The sequence below is a fragment of the Carlito syrichta genome, unplaced genomic scaffold (genome assembly GCF_000164805.1).
Source record: "Carlito syrichta isolate Samal-C Ts95f unplaced genomic scaffold, Tarsius_syrichta-2.0.1 Scaffold56974, whole genome shotgun sequence".
NCBI classification, from domain to species: Eukaryota; Metazoa; Chordata; class Mammalia; order Primates; family Tarsiidae; genus Carlito; species Carlito syrichta.
Genome location: NW_007001070.1, coordinates 848,785 through 863,775, shown reverse-complemented (window position 1 = coordinate 863,775; position 14,991 = coordinate 848,785). Strand labels below are relative to the sequence as shown.

The 14,991-nt window shown below is 47.2% G+C and overlaps 1 protein-coding gene across 3 annotated transcripts in view; it reads left to right on the top strand.

The window, feature by feature from the left end:
- TSPAN14 (tetraspanin 14) overlaps window positions 1-14,991 on the top strand; it is a 57,485-nt gene that overhangs the window by 30,685 nt on the left and 11,809 nt on the right. For 2 of the 3 annotated variants that reach the window (XM_008049899.2, XM_021708179.1), the window contains 2 exons: window positions 12,274-12,324; window positions 14,830-14,976. In XM_008049899.2, the coding sequence (XP_008048090.2) occupies window positions 12,274-12,324; window positions 14,830-14,976 (198 nt within the window). The remainder of the gene's footprint in view (window positions 1-12,273; window positions 12,325-14,829; window positions 14,977-14,991) is intronic. The other variant, XM_021708178.1, reaches the window with a different exon arrangement.

The following is a 14,991-nucleotide window of genomic DNA, read 5'->3' as shown; positions in this document are numbered from 1 at the left end:
TTATTCTCTTCATCTGGTCTGGATTGTGCTCCTCTTTATAGAGGACTTGCCACCTCCCAGGATGATCTGTTTGTTGACTCCTCTGACTGATGAAGTATTCATACCCTTATTTGAGCTGAACTCTGTGCCTGTGATATAAGACCCCAAGGCCTACTCTCCAGGTCTGAATGTAAATTGTTCTTCTAATTCCATCTCTTTGTAATTAATGCAGTCAAGGGAAAAGTCTAGTATTTCAATAATGTGTAAAGTGTATTTTTGTTTTCACTGCTGAGAAGATGTGGTCCCTTTGATATGGTCCGTGGAAAACACACTGCTCTCTCGTCCGCCAGTGAAAACTGAGAGGCAGAGAACTGGGAGGAAAGAAGTTTATTTCTGAATTTGGAATTCAGGGAGACAAGCTGGTATAGATACCAAGACCAGCTCAGCTCCTCAGATTTTACAGTCTGAACGTAGCCATGAATGTAGTATTTATAAGCATAAGCATTGGAGTTTGCTGTCGATTAATATCAAAATCTGATTTACAAAGCATTTTGTAAAATTCCAGTTTCAATTGTGTTTCGTCAATTATAACATTCGTTGTCTGCATATTCTTGATACCCATTACGGGTAATTTTAGTTTATCTGTCACACTAAGTAAAAGTGCTAGTGGAACTTACTACAAAGTGGAATATACACCATTAATCAATGAGTACAATAAAACAAAAGTGTAAGGATTACAGTTACATGATTAAGATAATTACATTTCTAACTTTAACTGTTGATCACAGGGCTGAATAACAACCTATTTTATTAGCTATGTGACCATAACCATGGGGTTTGGGACTCATTTTGTTTCAGGGAGGGTTAGGACAATTTTATGATTTTAAGGAATGTGGGTGTGTGCTAGGCAGTAATCCTAAGTCATCCAACATTTTTAGTAATAGAGGGTTACTTTAAGAGGGTCTCCTCATCACCTTTTTCTCTTCAAGTATTATTTAATAAACTTTTGTAATTGCATGAAAATTCAAGAAGGCAAAACAAGGCACCCCTGCTTTGCTACACTCCCTCTTCCATGCTTGTATCGTGTCTGCAGGCATGCATGATTTCATAACCTTGTGAGTAGTAGCCTTGCGGTCTTGTGGTCTGCATTTTCACATCAGCATCTCCTAGTGTATCACATTCCAGGTTGCAACGTTATCTTCCTAATTGTATTTTTAGAAATTCCCATATTGGACATTTAGGTTGTTTCCAATTTTTTACTATCCTAGATAAGGATGCAGTGATTAGTTTGTGTAATACAGATTCTTCCCCTCGGGTAAGGGAGGGATATTATTTTCTGGAATAGATTCCCAGGAGTGGGATTAAATGGGTCAGAAGATGTGTATGTTGTTTTGACCTGCCTGACATATTTAAATGGTCAAAGTTACTTCTCCAGAAGGACTGCCCAAATTCATAGGAAGTAGACCGCTTTATCTTTTGGCAAAGGTGTGTGTGTGTGTATGTATTTTTCCACAATTAGGCTTGCCAAGGTGCAAGACAAGGATTGCTCAATCAGAGAGAGATGCCAGTAGAACTTGAGGAGTTGCCTGTGGTGCTGATGCCAGCCGGGCCTTGGCCCCTAATCTCCCCTTCTCAGGCATGTGTGAGGCTGGGACCACTAAGGAAGGGGTGTCCAGGTGTGCTGAGATTATTGCCTGGCACATGCAATTGTTAGATGCTCACAGGATACATTCCAATCTAAGAAATCTAGTGTATAACTACGTTCATGGCTAGTAAATTGTCAGCGCATGGCACGGTCTATTGGAGTAATTTGTTGTGCTTGTACTTTTTCCCCCTCAGAAATCATTTATAAAAAAATCACTTCTACTGAGGTATGATTTAGATTGAATAAGTTACCTATTTTAAGTGTACAGTTCAATGACAGCTGTATATGCCACATAACCACCCTCATCACAGTAGAGGTATAAAACATTTCCATCACTCCATAAACTGCTCTTATGTCCTACTGTGGTCACCTCCACCGCATCCTCAGGTGACCGTTGTTCTGCCTTCTGTTGCTGTAAATTAGATTTGACTCTGTCTTTAGTTTCATTGATTTATTTTATGTTATTTTATTTTAATTTAATTTTACTTTATTTTATATAGAGTCAGTGTCACACTATGTTTCTTAGGCTGGTCTCAAACTCCTGGCCTCAAGAGATCCCCTCACCTCAGCCTCCCAAAGTGCTAGGATTACAAGTGTAAACCATCATGCACAGCTTTTTAAATATTTTTTGTTTCTTATATTTCTTATTTTTCAAATTATAAAATATACACAATATACTTATACATTGGCATTAAGTACATTTACATTGATTGCTGCTCTTAGTTTTATTATTTCTTCCCTTCCATTTACTTTGGGATCATTTTGCTTTTTTTTTTTCTGATTTAAAGTGGGAGATTACATCACTGATTTCTACATCTTTCTTCTTTTCTAGTGTAAGTATTTTAAGCTATACATTTTCTGCATCCCACATATTTTGTGTGTTTTCATTTGATTAAAATATTTTGTATATGCATACTCTGTATGCAGTGTGTCTCCCTCTGTTATAGGCAGAAACAGGGTTTCTTAGATTTTTAATGTTTGATTTGAAATTGTCTATCTAAATACCAAGGTAGCTTCTCTGATTGTTGTAATTTCCCATCCCCCCATAAGGAACCATCAGCATGATTAGGAGCTCTTGGATCATACTGAAACTGCCCAGTGGCCTTGTTAATTGGGGTGGGAGTGAAGGAGGATTAGGAGATTTTGATTCATGCCCTTGCTAATTTAGCCGTGGGAGTGGGTGAGGGGCTATAAGTATATATATATGTATATATGTATATAAGTGTGTGTGTGTGTGTGTGTGTGTGTGTGTGTGTGTGTGTGTATAAATAAATACTGAAGTAGGCTTGCCTTCGAGTGGACTTCTGGTAATGATACCACTTGTCTCTCTGTAACCTGGGTGCAGAGATAATGATACTGCCTGTCTCTCTGTGACCTGGCTGCAGAAATAAACCCCTTTTCTCTAGTTTCTTCCTCTGTCTTTTCTGTCTTTGGTTGTCAGAAGAAAAGCAACTGAACTACTTTACCCAGGCACACCTCCACCCCCCAAAACTGACTTCAAGAGTTTCTTTTTAATACTTGGATTTTAGCAGTTTTATTATCTGTGCTGGTGTGGTTCTCTTTGTGTTTATTCTTTTTTAGGGTTCATTGCATAACTGATACAAACTTGGCCACTCATTGCTTGTACACCAAAATAAGCATGAGATGTAAAGGGAGGAAGGTGATTTCATTCCACAAGCCAGCAGATGGGGAAATGACCAGTCTCATGCCTCAAAGAAGCCATTTCAGATTTTTAGGCTAATTGCAAGAGTTTAAAAAGAGAAATTTGGTATGCAGGCAGGATGTGTCTTGATGAGGATGTGTCTTGATGACTTGTCTTGGTTGGCAGTCCTCCTACAGGTGTGGTTAGTATTATCTCAACTGCAGTGAGGTTGTGGCTTTACCATCTCCTCATGGCTCCTTCAAGTGGAAGAGTCCTTCTATCAGGCTGTTTTAAGATTAGCCCCTGGAAGCCGGGCTCAGTGGCTCAGCCTGTAATCCTGCACTTGGGAGGCTGAGATGAGTGAATTGCCTGAGCCTGCGGGTTCGAGACCCACCTGGGCAACTTGGCAAGACCTCATCTCTACAATAAATAAAAAAATTAGCCGGGCGTGGTAGCACGCACCTGTAGTTCCAGCTACTCGGAAGGCTGTGGCGGAAGGATCGCCGGAGCCCAGCAGGTCAAAGCTGTGGTGGCTGGGAGCGGCCACTGTACTCCAGTCTGGGTGACAGAGTGAGACTCCAACTCAAAAAAAAAAAAAAAAATTAGCCCCTGGGATTTCTAAGCAAGTATATGATCAGACAAGGGTATAAGGTGCAAAGAAGTTTCTAAAACATGTCTCAAGGCTTAAGTTTAAGAGAGGGGGAAAAATCTTTAAAATACCTTTTAAGACTGAGATACTTGAGTATTACTGGGCCTGTGGGATTTGTGGGTTTATAGTTTTCATCAAATTTGTGTATATTTTGGTTATTTTTTTTTTCAAATATACACCCTTCCCCCCTTTTTTTCTGGGACACTGGTTTTCCTGCTGGTCACTGAGGTTCTGTTCAATTTTTGATTTTGTTACTTTTATCCCCTCTCCTGTCTGTTGTTTTGTCTTCAAGTTCACTGATCTTTTTAGTCTATAGTATCTAATTGGCTCTTAAACTATCTAGTGAGGTCTTCATTTCTAATGTTGTGGTTTCTATTTCTAGTGATTACATTTGGTTCTTTTTTATATCTAAGATTTTTTTCCTTATCATGTTTATATTGTCCTTTAAATCCCTGTACATATTTGCAATACCTGTTTTAAAGTCTTGTCTGCTAACTCTACCTTCCTGTTTCATTCCTGTGTCATCTTCTATTTACTAGATTTTTCTTCCCTTGTCACTAGGTCACTTTTATTTTCCTTCTTGCCTATCTAGTAACTTTTGATTGGATGCTAGATACAGTTTTTGCCTCTAAATATTCTTTCCTAACAGTACAAAATCATTTGTGTCTGACATCTTTTGTTAAATATCATGTGTGAGATTCATTCATGTTGTTATATGTAGTTGTAGATCATTTATTCTTGTGTAATATCCCGTTGTGGGAATATATCATTTGTGTGTATTTATAGTTTTAGGCTCTTAAGACCTGTTACAGTAATACAGAAACATACCAGTGTTAGCGACCTGAATGTAGGGGTATCCTAGGGTTCCTGTGACTGAGTTGAAGGAAATCCTGTCTTTCATCTCCAGGTCCAGATGGTTTTAGTGTGATAGTTTAGTGCTGGGCTTGGCAGACTGGCTAAACCTGGCCTTCCCCCTGTTTTTGCACATGCAGTTTTCTTGGAACACAGCCACACCCATTCATTTACGTATTATCTATGGCTGCATTCCCATTATAACAACAGAGTTGAGTAATTGCAGTGGAGATCATTCAGCACACGAAGCTGAAAACATTTACTATTTGGCCCTTTACAGAAATGCTGACTGCTGGTTTGGTATCTTGGTTTTCTACCCATTGTTAATTACTGTGAGTGGTGCCATCAATGGCTGAGACTGGGTCTGGGGTGTGGGCTCCCTCTCCCTTTTCTGGGGTGCTGCCTGTCATCTCCCTTGGATGACTCTGCCCCCTTCATCTTCCTTCCTTTCCAAGGCCTTGACACAGTTGGATTCCTGGGCTGGGCTTGGTAGGGGTCAGCTCTCTGTTATCAGGCAACACAGAGACAGCCGTGGAAGCTGCACTGGGAGGCCCTCTGTGCAGTCCTTACCCCCCTCTGGGGCCTCACATTCATTTACTGGCTCTGCTGGGAGGGCACATGTGCTGCTTTTTCTCAGAACCACCCTTCCGGCAGGAGGAAAAGCTGGGGTGTGATAGCTGTGTGACTGTGCAAGGCACCTTCTACCCTGGGCCTTGTTTCCCTCTGTCATGAGGAAGCTGGGCTCCAGCATCCCCTGTGATGCCCAGACCTTCCAAACCTCCACTGGGAAGTGGCTAAGTCCAGACTCTTAAAATGTGGGACTGTTTTGAAAGGGGTGTTCCCTGCTCTGTTTACGGCTCAAAGTGACCCCAGTCTTGAGGGGCAAGACCTCCTAGCCCTTGGGGCTCTTAGGGCCAGGTTGGGTTGGGGGTCTGTGCCCTATGGAGTCCTTTTTGGACTCAAGTTTAATTGAATTGTCAGCATTTTGGGTTGCCATGAGTGTCTCTGCTGTTCACTGAACTCCCTGGGCCTGGATTCAAGACTTCTTATTCTGGAGAGTGCCAAGACCATGGTGTTCCACCTGGTGGGAGGTGCATAGACCCTTGTAGGTCGTTGGTCTTCAGCTGCTCACATTGTAGATTGGCAGACTGTGACCAGAGAGGGATGGCTTGCTCAAGACCACAGAGTGAGTTAGCAGCAGAGCTGAGACTCAGTTCTAGCTTCCTCCGCTCTCTGCTATTTTCTTTCCTACCTCATTTGAAAAGCCTTCAGAAGGGCTTGTCTCCCTAAGTTCTGCTTCTCTGCTGTCACCAGAGGCCCAGTAAAACAGATGCCTCTGGAAAGGAGAACCTTGTCTTAGGGCAGATACTGGGGCTGGGAGTTATTAGGGATGGGGTGTAGAGCTCCCAGGGTCAGGAGAAGGAGGTGCAGTATCTTCAGGACAACAGATGCTTATGGCACTTCCTTGATGGCCCCTTCACGCCTCTGCTCTGCCTGCATCATGGGAAGGCAAGGCTTCCTCAGGACTGTCTCTGTTCCCTGGGGTAAGCATGTCACATAGGATCATCCTTCAATCCTTACAGCCTTCCTGTGTCCTAGGAAGGGTCATCCTCATTTTGTAGAGAAGAATATACATTCAGAGACGGCCCTAGACTGACACAAGGCCCTGTCACTAGGAAGCTGCAGAGTAGAGATTGGATCCAGTGTTCTAGCCTAGCAAACTGGTTGCTTTCTCCCTTGGGGTCAGTCAGAAACAAGAGGCAAAGGGCTGGGAGAAATGGACGTTTAATCTGATACCATGGAATCAGGGAATGAGTCAGGTATATTCACTCTTCCCTCAAAAGAAACCTCACTTCCTGATAGTACAATTTTCTTAGAATTTATACTCCATGGTTTCTCATCCACTCCCAATGCTAAATTAACAAGGACATAAAGATCTCCTAATCCCCTCACCAACCCCCAAGACTGAAGTAACAAGGCCTGTGGGCAGTTTCAGCATGGTCCAAGATCTAATCATGCTGATAGTTTCTTTTTTTTTTTTTGAGTTGGAGTCTCACTCTGTCGCCCAGACTGGAGTGCAATGACCGCTCCCAGCCACCGCAGCCTCGACCTCCTGGGCTCTGGTGATCCTTCCGCTTCAGCCTTCCAGGTAGCTGGAACTACAGGCACGCGCTACCATGCCCGGCTGATTTTTTGATTTATTGTAGAGATGAGGTCTAGTTGCCCAGTTGGGTCTCAAACCTGCGGGCTCAAGCAATCCACTCACCTCAGCCTCCCAAAGTGTGGTATTACAGGCTGAGCCACCGAGCCTGGCTTCATGCTGATGGTTTCTTAAGTGGGGGTGGGAAGTGACAACAATCAGAGAAGCTACCTTGGTACATTTAGATAAACAACTTCAAATCAAACATGAGAAATATAAGAAACCCCCTTCCCAGAGCCTTGGCCTATAACACCAGGACTGGCTGTGTGCTCAGTACTGCCCTGGATTGCCTCGCATTGCAGTGACCTACTCTTAAGTTTCTTTGAGACCCAGGGGAAGAGGCTCTGTCAGCCTGAGTCAGGGAGAGGATTGTGTAAGAACCTGAGGCCAGCAGGGTGGAACGTTGCCTTGCAGTTGGTGGTTTGCCTTGAACTTGCTGTGAGGAAAGGTCTCTGGGGCCTGTAAGAGTTACCTAAGTGCTTTTACAAGTACTCTTAAACGAAACCTTGCAAGGGGCTGAGGCCATTAAATTATGGGGGAGGGACTGCTTTTGACCTGCTTGGAGTTGTAACAACACTCTTCTCCAGTCCAGCAGGGCCTGGCCAAGTGTCTATACTTCCGTTGTGACTTGATTGGAAGCTTGGGTAAAGTGCCATGGGCTTGCTCATATGGTGAATGGATTTTTTGTGGCTTCTAAAAACTCTGGCTAGATCAGCCCAGCATGTCCCAAGAAGACCTCTTGCCTTCTTTCATAGGGTCATTTGCCTAAGGTGAAAGGTTGGTATCGAATCTTCGCAGTGACCCCCAAAGAGGCCCTGTTCCTTTGTCCGTCGCCCTGTTTGGAACACAGCCCAGTCTTCACACCTGACCATATGGGTTGTTGGTATTATAGTTGCATAGCCCAGAAGCCTCTCTTTGGAACTCCAATGCCTCTGTGCTTCTGTGAAGATGCTCCTGTTTGGAGGGCTAGGGCTGCCACTTGCCCTTCCTGGCCCAGGTGGCATGGGTGGCTGCCCTGTGGGTGGGGAGATAACATATTGTCAGGGTCAGAGACCCCAGCTTTGGTTCTTCAGCCTGCCACCACTTAGCTGCGTGACCTTGGACAAATGACCAAACTGCTCTACATCAAGCTTTCTCATCTGAAAAATGAGGGTAATTGGACTGGTGTTAGGGGATGTGGAAGGGTCTCTGTAGGTGCTTTAAGTGTTTCACCAGTGTGCAGCCCCCAGGGAAGGGTGGGACTACTTGCTGTGATGGACATAGCAGTATAGTGCCCCATGGTCCAAGCAGACAGAAGACTGGCCTCCTGTTGGGCTTGGCCAGTGTTGGGCCCCATTCTTCAGTAGGGGATTCAAGTAGGTCATAGAAGAGAGACAGAGAAGGTCACTTGAGGCTGGAGGGTACCCAGCTGAACTGTCATCCCAGATGATTGGCAGCCAGGGAGGATGGCCTGATCTGGCCTGACCCCTTCAGACCATCTGCTCTAGAGTTCTGGGAAAGGGTCCATTAGGGTGAAGCTTGTGGGTGCCTTGGCTTGTACATGGGACTGTTATGCGAGCATCCAGGCAGGTCACATCCCCTGTCTGGTCCTCCTTCATTCTTCTTGTCTCGAAAACAATTGTTGGTCTCCAGAGTTCCTGCCCTGCTCCAGTGTTCATTGAACCCATGATCTGACACGTGACCCCTAAGTTCCTGTCTTTCTGGTGTGAGTTAACTTCTTACTTTGAAACAGAATGGTAAAAAAACATGAGTTCTTATTCTTAGAGCTGAGAGAAGGAGAACTGCACCGCAATGGGGGTGGGGGTGGCTGGTTTCTCAAGCCAACCATGATTTGGCAAGGGTTTCCTGGGGGCCTTGGCATATGGCGAGAGGAGTAAAGGGGGTCAGTGTGTCTGTAGGCCACAAGCAGAGTGGTGCCGGTGGCTTTGTCATTGGAGAAGGGGGCAGTCAGAACAGACATAAATACAAGTATGCTTACCTCTGTGCAGGCACCTCCTGTGAGGAACCAAGGATCTTTTTTGAGAACTTGCTCCCTGAATCCTTTGGCAGAGCAGACTTCTTTTGTGAAACCAGTCACTTCTTCCCATTGTATCTATTTTGTCACCCAGTAGAAAAATTAAAACAGCACCTCAGGGTCGATTCACCGAGACATATAAATACAAGTAGAGCTGAGACAGATATTGAGGTGGGAAAAGGTAGACTTAGAAGACGCGGGGAGAGAGGGGTGAGCTGTGAGGTGCGGTGGGAAGAGAGGAGTGTACCAGGTAGGGGTTTGTGTGAGTCTTTTCAGGTAGACTTTTCTCACCTGTCCTGTGTGGTGCGAGGGGATGGATGCTTTCATGGAGAGCAGTTAGGCAGGGGCTAGAATGTCTGTTGGGAACACTGGATGGGACGCAGGACTGGGCATCCTCCAGACTTGTTGTGCTGTGACCCTCGGCCAGTGCTCTGTGTAGAACTTGACCATGGATCTGGGTCGGGCTGGGCTTTTGCTTGGCCCTCCTTTGCTCTGAATGCCTTTGCATTGAGTCAGACCCAGAAGTGTGCCTGGGAGGGGAGCTGGAAGAACCCCAGGCAAGGATGTTCCTGGTTTGGGGCCTTGGAGAACCACTCACTGGAGCCTACTATGAGCCAAGTTTTTCAAGTTGTTGGGATACAGCTCTGACAAAACAGATAACATCTCTCCCCTCAGAGGGCTTATGTTAGGAGACATAATAAGACAAAGGCCTATATGGGTCTAGCGTTAAGGCCATGAGAAGAGTCAACAGAAGGAGCTCATGAGTTGGGGGTGGGGAGCAGTTCTACCTAGGATGGTGAGGGATGGGCGGCGTCCCTGAGGAGGTCAAATTTGAAGACAGTGGATGAAGTGAGGGAGGCAGCCAGGAGGATATGGAGGAAGAACATTCTAAGCCAAGAGAACAGTGTCAGGGCTCTGAGGCAGGGTTGAGTTTGGCGAGTTCAGGTAACAGAATGCCAGGATGGCCTTGGAGGTTGGGCTGGGATGGGTGAGACGAGTAGGAGATGACGCGGGAGATGTGGGCTGAGTGTGGATTTTATTCTGTGTGTGAAGGGAAGTCACTGGAGAGTTTTGAGGAGAGTTACCTGATCTAATCTGTAGTTTTAAAGGGATCACTCTAGTTGCTCAGGGATCAGTGAGGAGCCCCTGTAGGATCCAGACCTGGTGGAAGCAGCCAGGAAGAAAACTGGTTGAATGCGCTGTGTGTTTTGAAGGCAGAACCAGCAGAGGGTCCTGGTAGGTTGAGTGTGGAGTACAAGGGAAAGAGAGGCATCAGCATGGGATCTGGGTTTTCTCTCTTATACATGAGTGAGTGGATGGTGGTGCCATTGAATGAGATGGGGAAGAGTTGGCAGGGAGCTGGGTTGGGAGACGAAGGCTTCATGGTAGGGTATGTTTAGATTAAAATACCTTTAGTTGTCTTTGGGGGACAGTGATGTAGACATTAGGGTATTTGACTTGGGAGTGTGGCCTGGGCTAGAGCTCTGGATGTGCGATTCGGCGGTGTGGACATTTAAAGCTGCGTGGATCATGGGGTCATCTAAAGGACTTATGGAGGGCTAAGAGACTGGGACTGTGCAGTGAGGTCCACTAGCATTTAAAGGGGTCTAAAGGAGGAGGGGGATGGGCAGAGAGGAGACAGCCAGGAGCATGTGCTTGGGGCCGGTCCTTGAAGCGGAGTGTCTCAGTGATGTAGTTGAATGAGCTGTGTTGGGTGAGGTCAGATAAGATGAGAAAAAAGAGTTGGCCTCCGCTTTGGCAAGAGGGAAGCAAGTCCCTGGGGGCCTTGAGGATTGGTCTGGGTGGAAGCCTGCAGGAAGTCACTTTCTGTACTGCTCACTCACCAAGCTTGTGTAAGACACCTTGGGGAGAGAGTGGGACATGGGCATGGTGTGGTGGGAAGGGCAGAGGGTGAGCCCCTGGAGCCAACCCTGGACTTGGGAATATGTATTGAACAAACTAGCAAGGAGTGAATGAATGAACTGAGTCCTGGGGCCCTGCCCTTCTCCCTACTGCTTGCCATTTTGATCTTGGCCTTTTCTGGGTCCCAGTGTTCTGCTTTGTAACATGGAAGGCTTGGGTCCTGGCAGGTTTTCTTCACTTGGGGTCACAAACTACTGTGGGAACCAGCAGCAGGAAGCTGGGAACTCTCTGAAATTCCGTACAAAATATTGGACACATGGGCATTTTCTGAAGGTGATCTATGATCCAAAAGAGGTTGAGTGAGAACACCCAGGGCTTCCTTTAAGCCTTTTCTTCCCACTCCACCCACCTGGGGCTGGTATTGAATAAAACCAGCAGCTGGTTTAAGGCTTGAGAATATCCTGGGAAGTTGAGAGTCATTGAGAAGCCTAGTCCTGACATTTATCCTGAGATACTGACAAATGGCAGCGAAACAGTGTGATCTAAAGTGGTTAAACAGAAAAATAGGCAGCATCATTTGCAGAGACCATGATATGTTTTGTATGGAAAAATCCTCCCTGGTTTAGAAACCTGTGTGATGTGTTTGGGGGAGTCCTTTCTCTTGTGCATCATGTGGGCCAGCCTAACCCCAGGGGTTCCTACAGGCAAGAGGTCGGGTTTGGGAATGCCTCTCTTCTAGAATGACCTCTTTGCCTAGTGATGCTATTTTAATTCAGTGACTAATAACCTAGCATTTCCTGAGCACATGTGTGCCCCTGCTGAGTGTAGGTACTGCAGAGAAGCCCTCAGCCCTGGCCTGCAAGTGTAGGTACCCCAGGGATGCACTCAGCCCTGGCCTGTGCTGCGGATAGCTCTTGTCTGGGCGTGGAGTCTGTCTCCAGGGCTGGGGGTCCGGTCCAGCTCTGCTCCCCCCTTGCCCTTACTCCTTGGTGGCACCCGATCTTATGCAGAGCCTCACCCTGTGCGCTGGGAGCCTCTGAAGGCACTTGGGGCAGCCCTCCCAAGGGGCGATGTCTTCTGTACACCAGATAGTATACAGAAATGAGTTGGGGGTTGCAGAATGGTGTCTGTGCCGCAGTAGTCTCTACAGGTCATGGTCTGCTCTGTCTTGTCATGGGGCCATCTGGAGTTGAAAAAGTATGTCCAGACATTCAGGGAAGGTAGGTGCAGGCTATCTGCAGAGCCTCATGTATGTCCCATTGTTCTGGGGTAGGAAGCCCCTATCAATTGCAGGGGTCAAGGGGCCATGTTGGGACAAGAACCAGCAGCGTGCCCTGACTAGCAGCAGTATGGACTTTGTGAAGCATGTTCATGGTACTAGTTTCCAACTTAACTTTGTCCTCTCTCTTTCTCCCCTGCCCCTGCTTAGTTGGCTGGAGTTGTCTTCCTTGGAGTCGGGCTGTGGGCATGGAGCGAAAAGGTAAGTAGGTGTCACCAGACGCATTGGACTTTCCTTTTCCCCATGTCCGATCTGGCCCCTATAACAAGTCTTTCTTGTGCAGTGTAGAGGTCTGTAGTGGTTCATCTTCACAGAACCAGCCTCTACGGCTGCTCTGCTCCCCTGTAGTGGGGTTGGCTGCTGCAGGCTGTGGCTGGGCCAGTTGTGTTTCTGAGCCCTGTGATTATGGGAACTTCTTTTCTGTTCCCTGAAGCCCTGAGCCACCCCAGACTTGTCTGCAGCTGTGCCCAGGGCAGCCTTGAGGCTACCTTCCTGACCCTGTTTGTGCCTCTGGGAGCAAGTGAGTCATTTTATCCCTGAAGCTTTTGTCCACATCCACAAAAAGAATCCCTGAGAGCAGGGAGCAAGGCTGGCTGGGTGTGTGCCCACTGGGTGCCCTGTGGGCAGAGGCAGCTCTTTAAGCACCCGTGGACCTCTTTGCCCAGCCTGTGGAGGAGAGGTGAGGTGGGGAGACCAGGCTCATATTGTCTGGAAGGACAAGGAGGCAGTCGCAGCTCCAGGGAGGGGACTAGTCCGGATGTGGGCAGGGTAGAGCTGCCTTGTGGCCTCTTACCCCGTGGGCAGGGATGTTGAGAGGTGGTGGGGGCTGAAAAGGGTCCTTGCTACAGGGCTAGGGAGGGAGAAGGAGCACAGTGGAGAGACCAGGCCCAGAACCGTGGGGAACTAAAGCTTCCTCTACAGTCTGAGAGCTAGGGCCCTCTTCTGTGGAACCTCTTTTTGCTTCCAGAAGTCAGAGGCAGGAACACTTAGGTGTACGGGCTTTCCTGCGTTAGGACGTGATAAGGCCCATCTTCAGGTTCAGGTGCCTGCAAGGTAGCCTGTGAACCCCTAAAAGTCAAGACCTGGGGTGCAGTGTCCCTTTGCCCCAGTGACCCAGTAATGGGCGCAACTTATGACTCGTAGCGCCACCGTGTGGCTGCCTCTGGGACTGCAACAGCCTGACTGGGCAAAGCCCTGAGTATCGAGCTGGCTACCCTTCCTTTCAATCTGTCGACCTAAAATAACCAAAGGTCTGAATTTAGTTTAAAGAGAATTTATTCAAGCACAAAGGTTGAGAACAGGCCTGCCTGGGAAGCACAGATTCCAAAGAATGGAAGTCAGTGTTCCCAAGTGTAGAGGTTTGGGATCCTTTGTGTAGACAAAGTTCAGGGAAATTTAACAGAATTTCAAAGCCTTTCTATATAAGGCTTACAGCATAGTTACAGACATCTCATTATATGAGGTCGTCATTTTTTTTCAGGAAAGGTGTAGTTAACATTCCACACTGAAGCTATCTGCTCTGAGTTAGATACAGGACAATAAAGGAAGCAGTTAGTCTGTAACAAAGATCAGTGATTGGAAGGCAGGAGGTCTGGACTCCTAGTCATTTACAGAACAAGAACAATGAGGAGGAAAGTTAATCCATAATCTAAGAAGCAGAATTGCAGACATGCTCTGTGACTCAGTCTTGGGCTTAACTTCCTCCCTGGCATTTTTTAAATGCTGTAGAACTGCTCTGTCCATTGTGGTTTTTACTACCCGCATGGATTTTTTTTTTAGTTGGGGTCTCATTCTGTCACCCAGGCTGGATGCAGTGGCGTGATCACAGCTCACTGCAGCCTCGACCTCCCGGGCTCAAGGGATCCTTCTGCCTCAGCCTCCTGAGTAGCTGGGACTGCAGGCGCACACCAACCTGCCCGGCTAATTTTTTTTTAGAGGTGAGGTTGCCCAGGCTGGTCTTTTTTAGAGGTCGCTAGGTTGCCCAGGCTGGTCTTAAACTTCTGGGCTTGAGTTATCCTCCCTCCTCGGCCTCCCAAGGTGGTGGGATTGCAGGTGTGAGCCACCGTACCTAACTTGTATTTATATATTAACTGAATTGAATACAAATTAAAATTCAGACCGTCAGTCTCATTAGCTGCTTTTCAAGTGCTTGACAACACATGTGGCCAGTGCTACCATTTTGGACAGTGTAGATATAGAACACCTCCATCAGCACAGGAAATTCTGTGGACAACACTACCTTTGTCTGCCCTTGGTGGGTGTGTTTGCCACAAGAATGTTCATGTGGAGGCTGTTTTTGTCTCGTGATAGTCAGGCTCTCTGTTAATTGGATGCAGAGTTGGAGGCTAACAAACTCAGCCACTCAGGTGGCCAACTTTACCACAGGCCCGGTTTCCTCAGGCCTGGCGTAGGCACCCTGCACGCTACGGAAGAAGCCTGGCTTTTGCTTAGGAGAAACTCACAACCTAGGTGGAGGCCAGGAATGCTTCATGTGAGGTCTCCTGGGGGCTGAGGTTGGTAAGGATCTGCTGGGCAGAGGTTCCTCTAGGATGGGCAGGAGCCACACTCTGGCTGGTTTGTGATGAGAAGACTGAGCCCCGGAAGGCAAGTCCTGTCCTCAGTTCTGGACACAGCCCAGCCCCCCAAGGCAGCACCCTTAACTCCGCTTCCAGGCTGATGCTGCCCTGCTTTCTCTGCCTTTTTCAGGGTGTGCTGTCCGACCTCACCAAAGTGACTCGTCTGCATGGAATCGACCCGGTGGTGCTGGTCCTGATGGTGGGCGTGGTGATGTTCACGCTGGGGTTCGCTGGCTGCGTGGGGGCCCTGCGGGAGAACATCTGTCTGCTCAAGTTTGTGAGTGGCCACGGA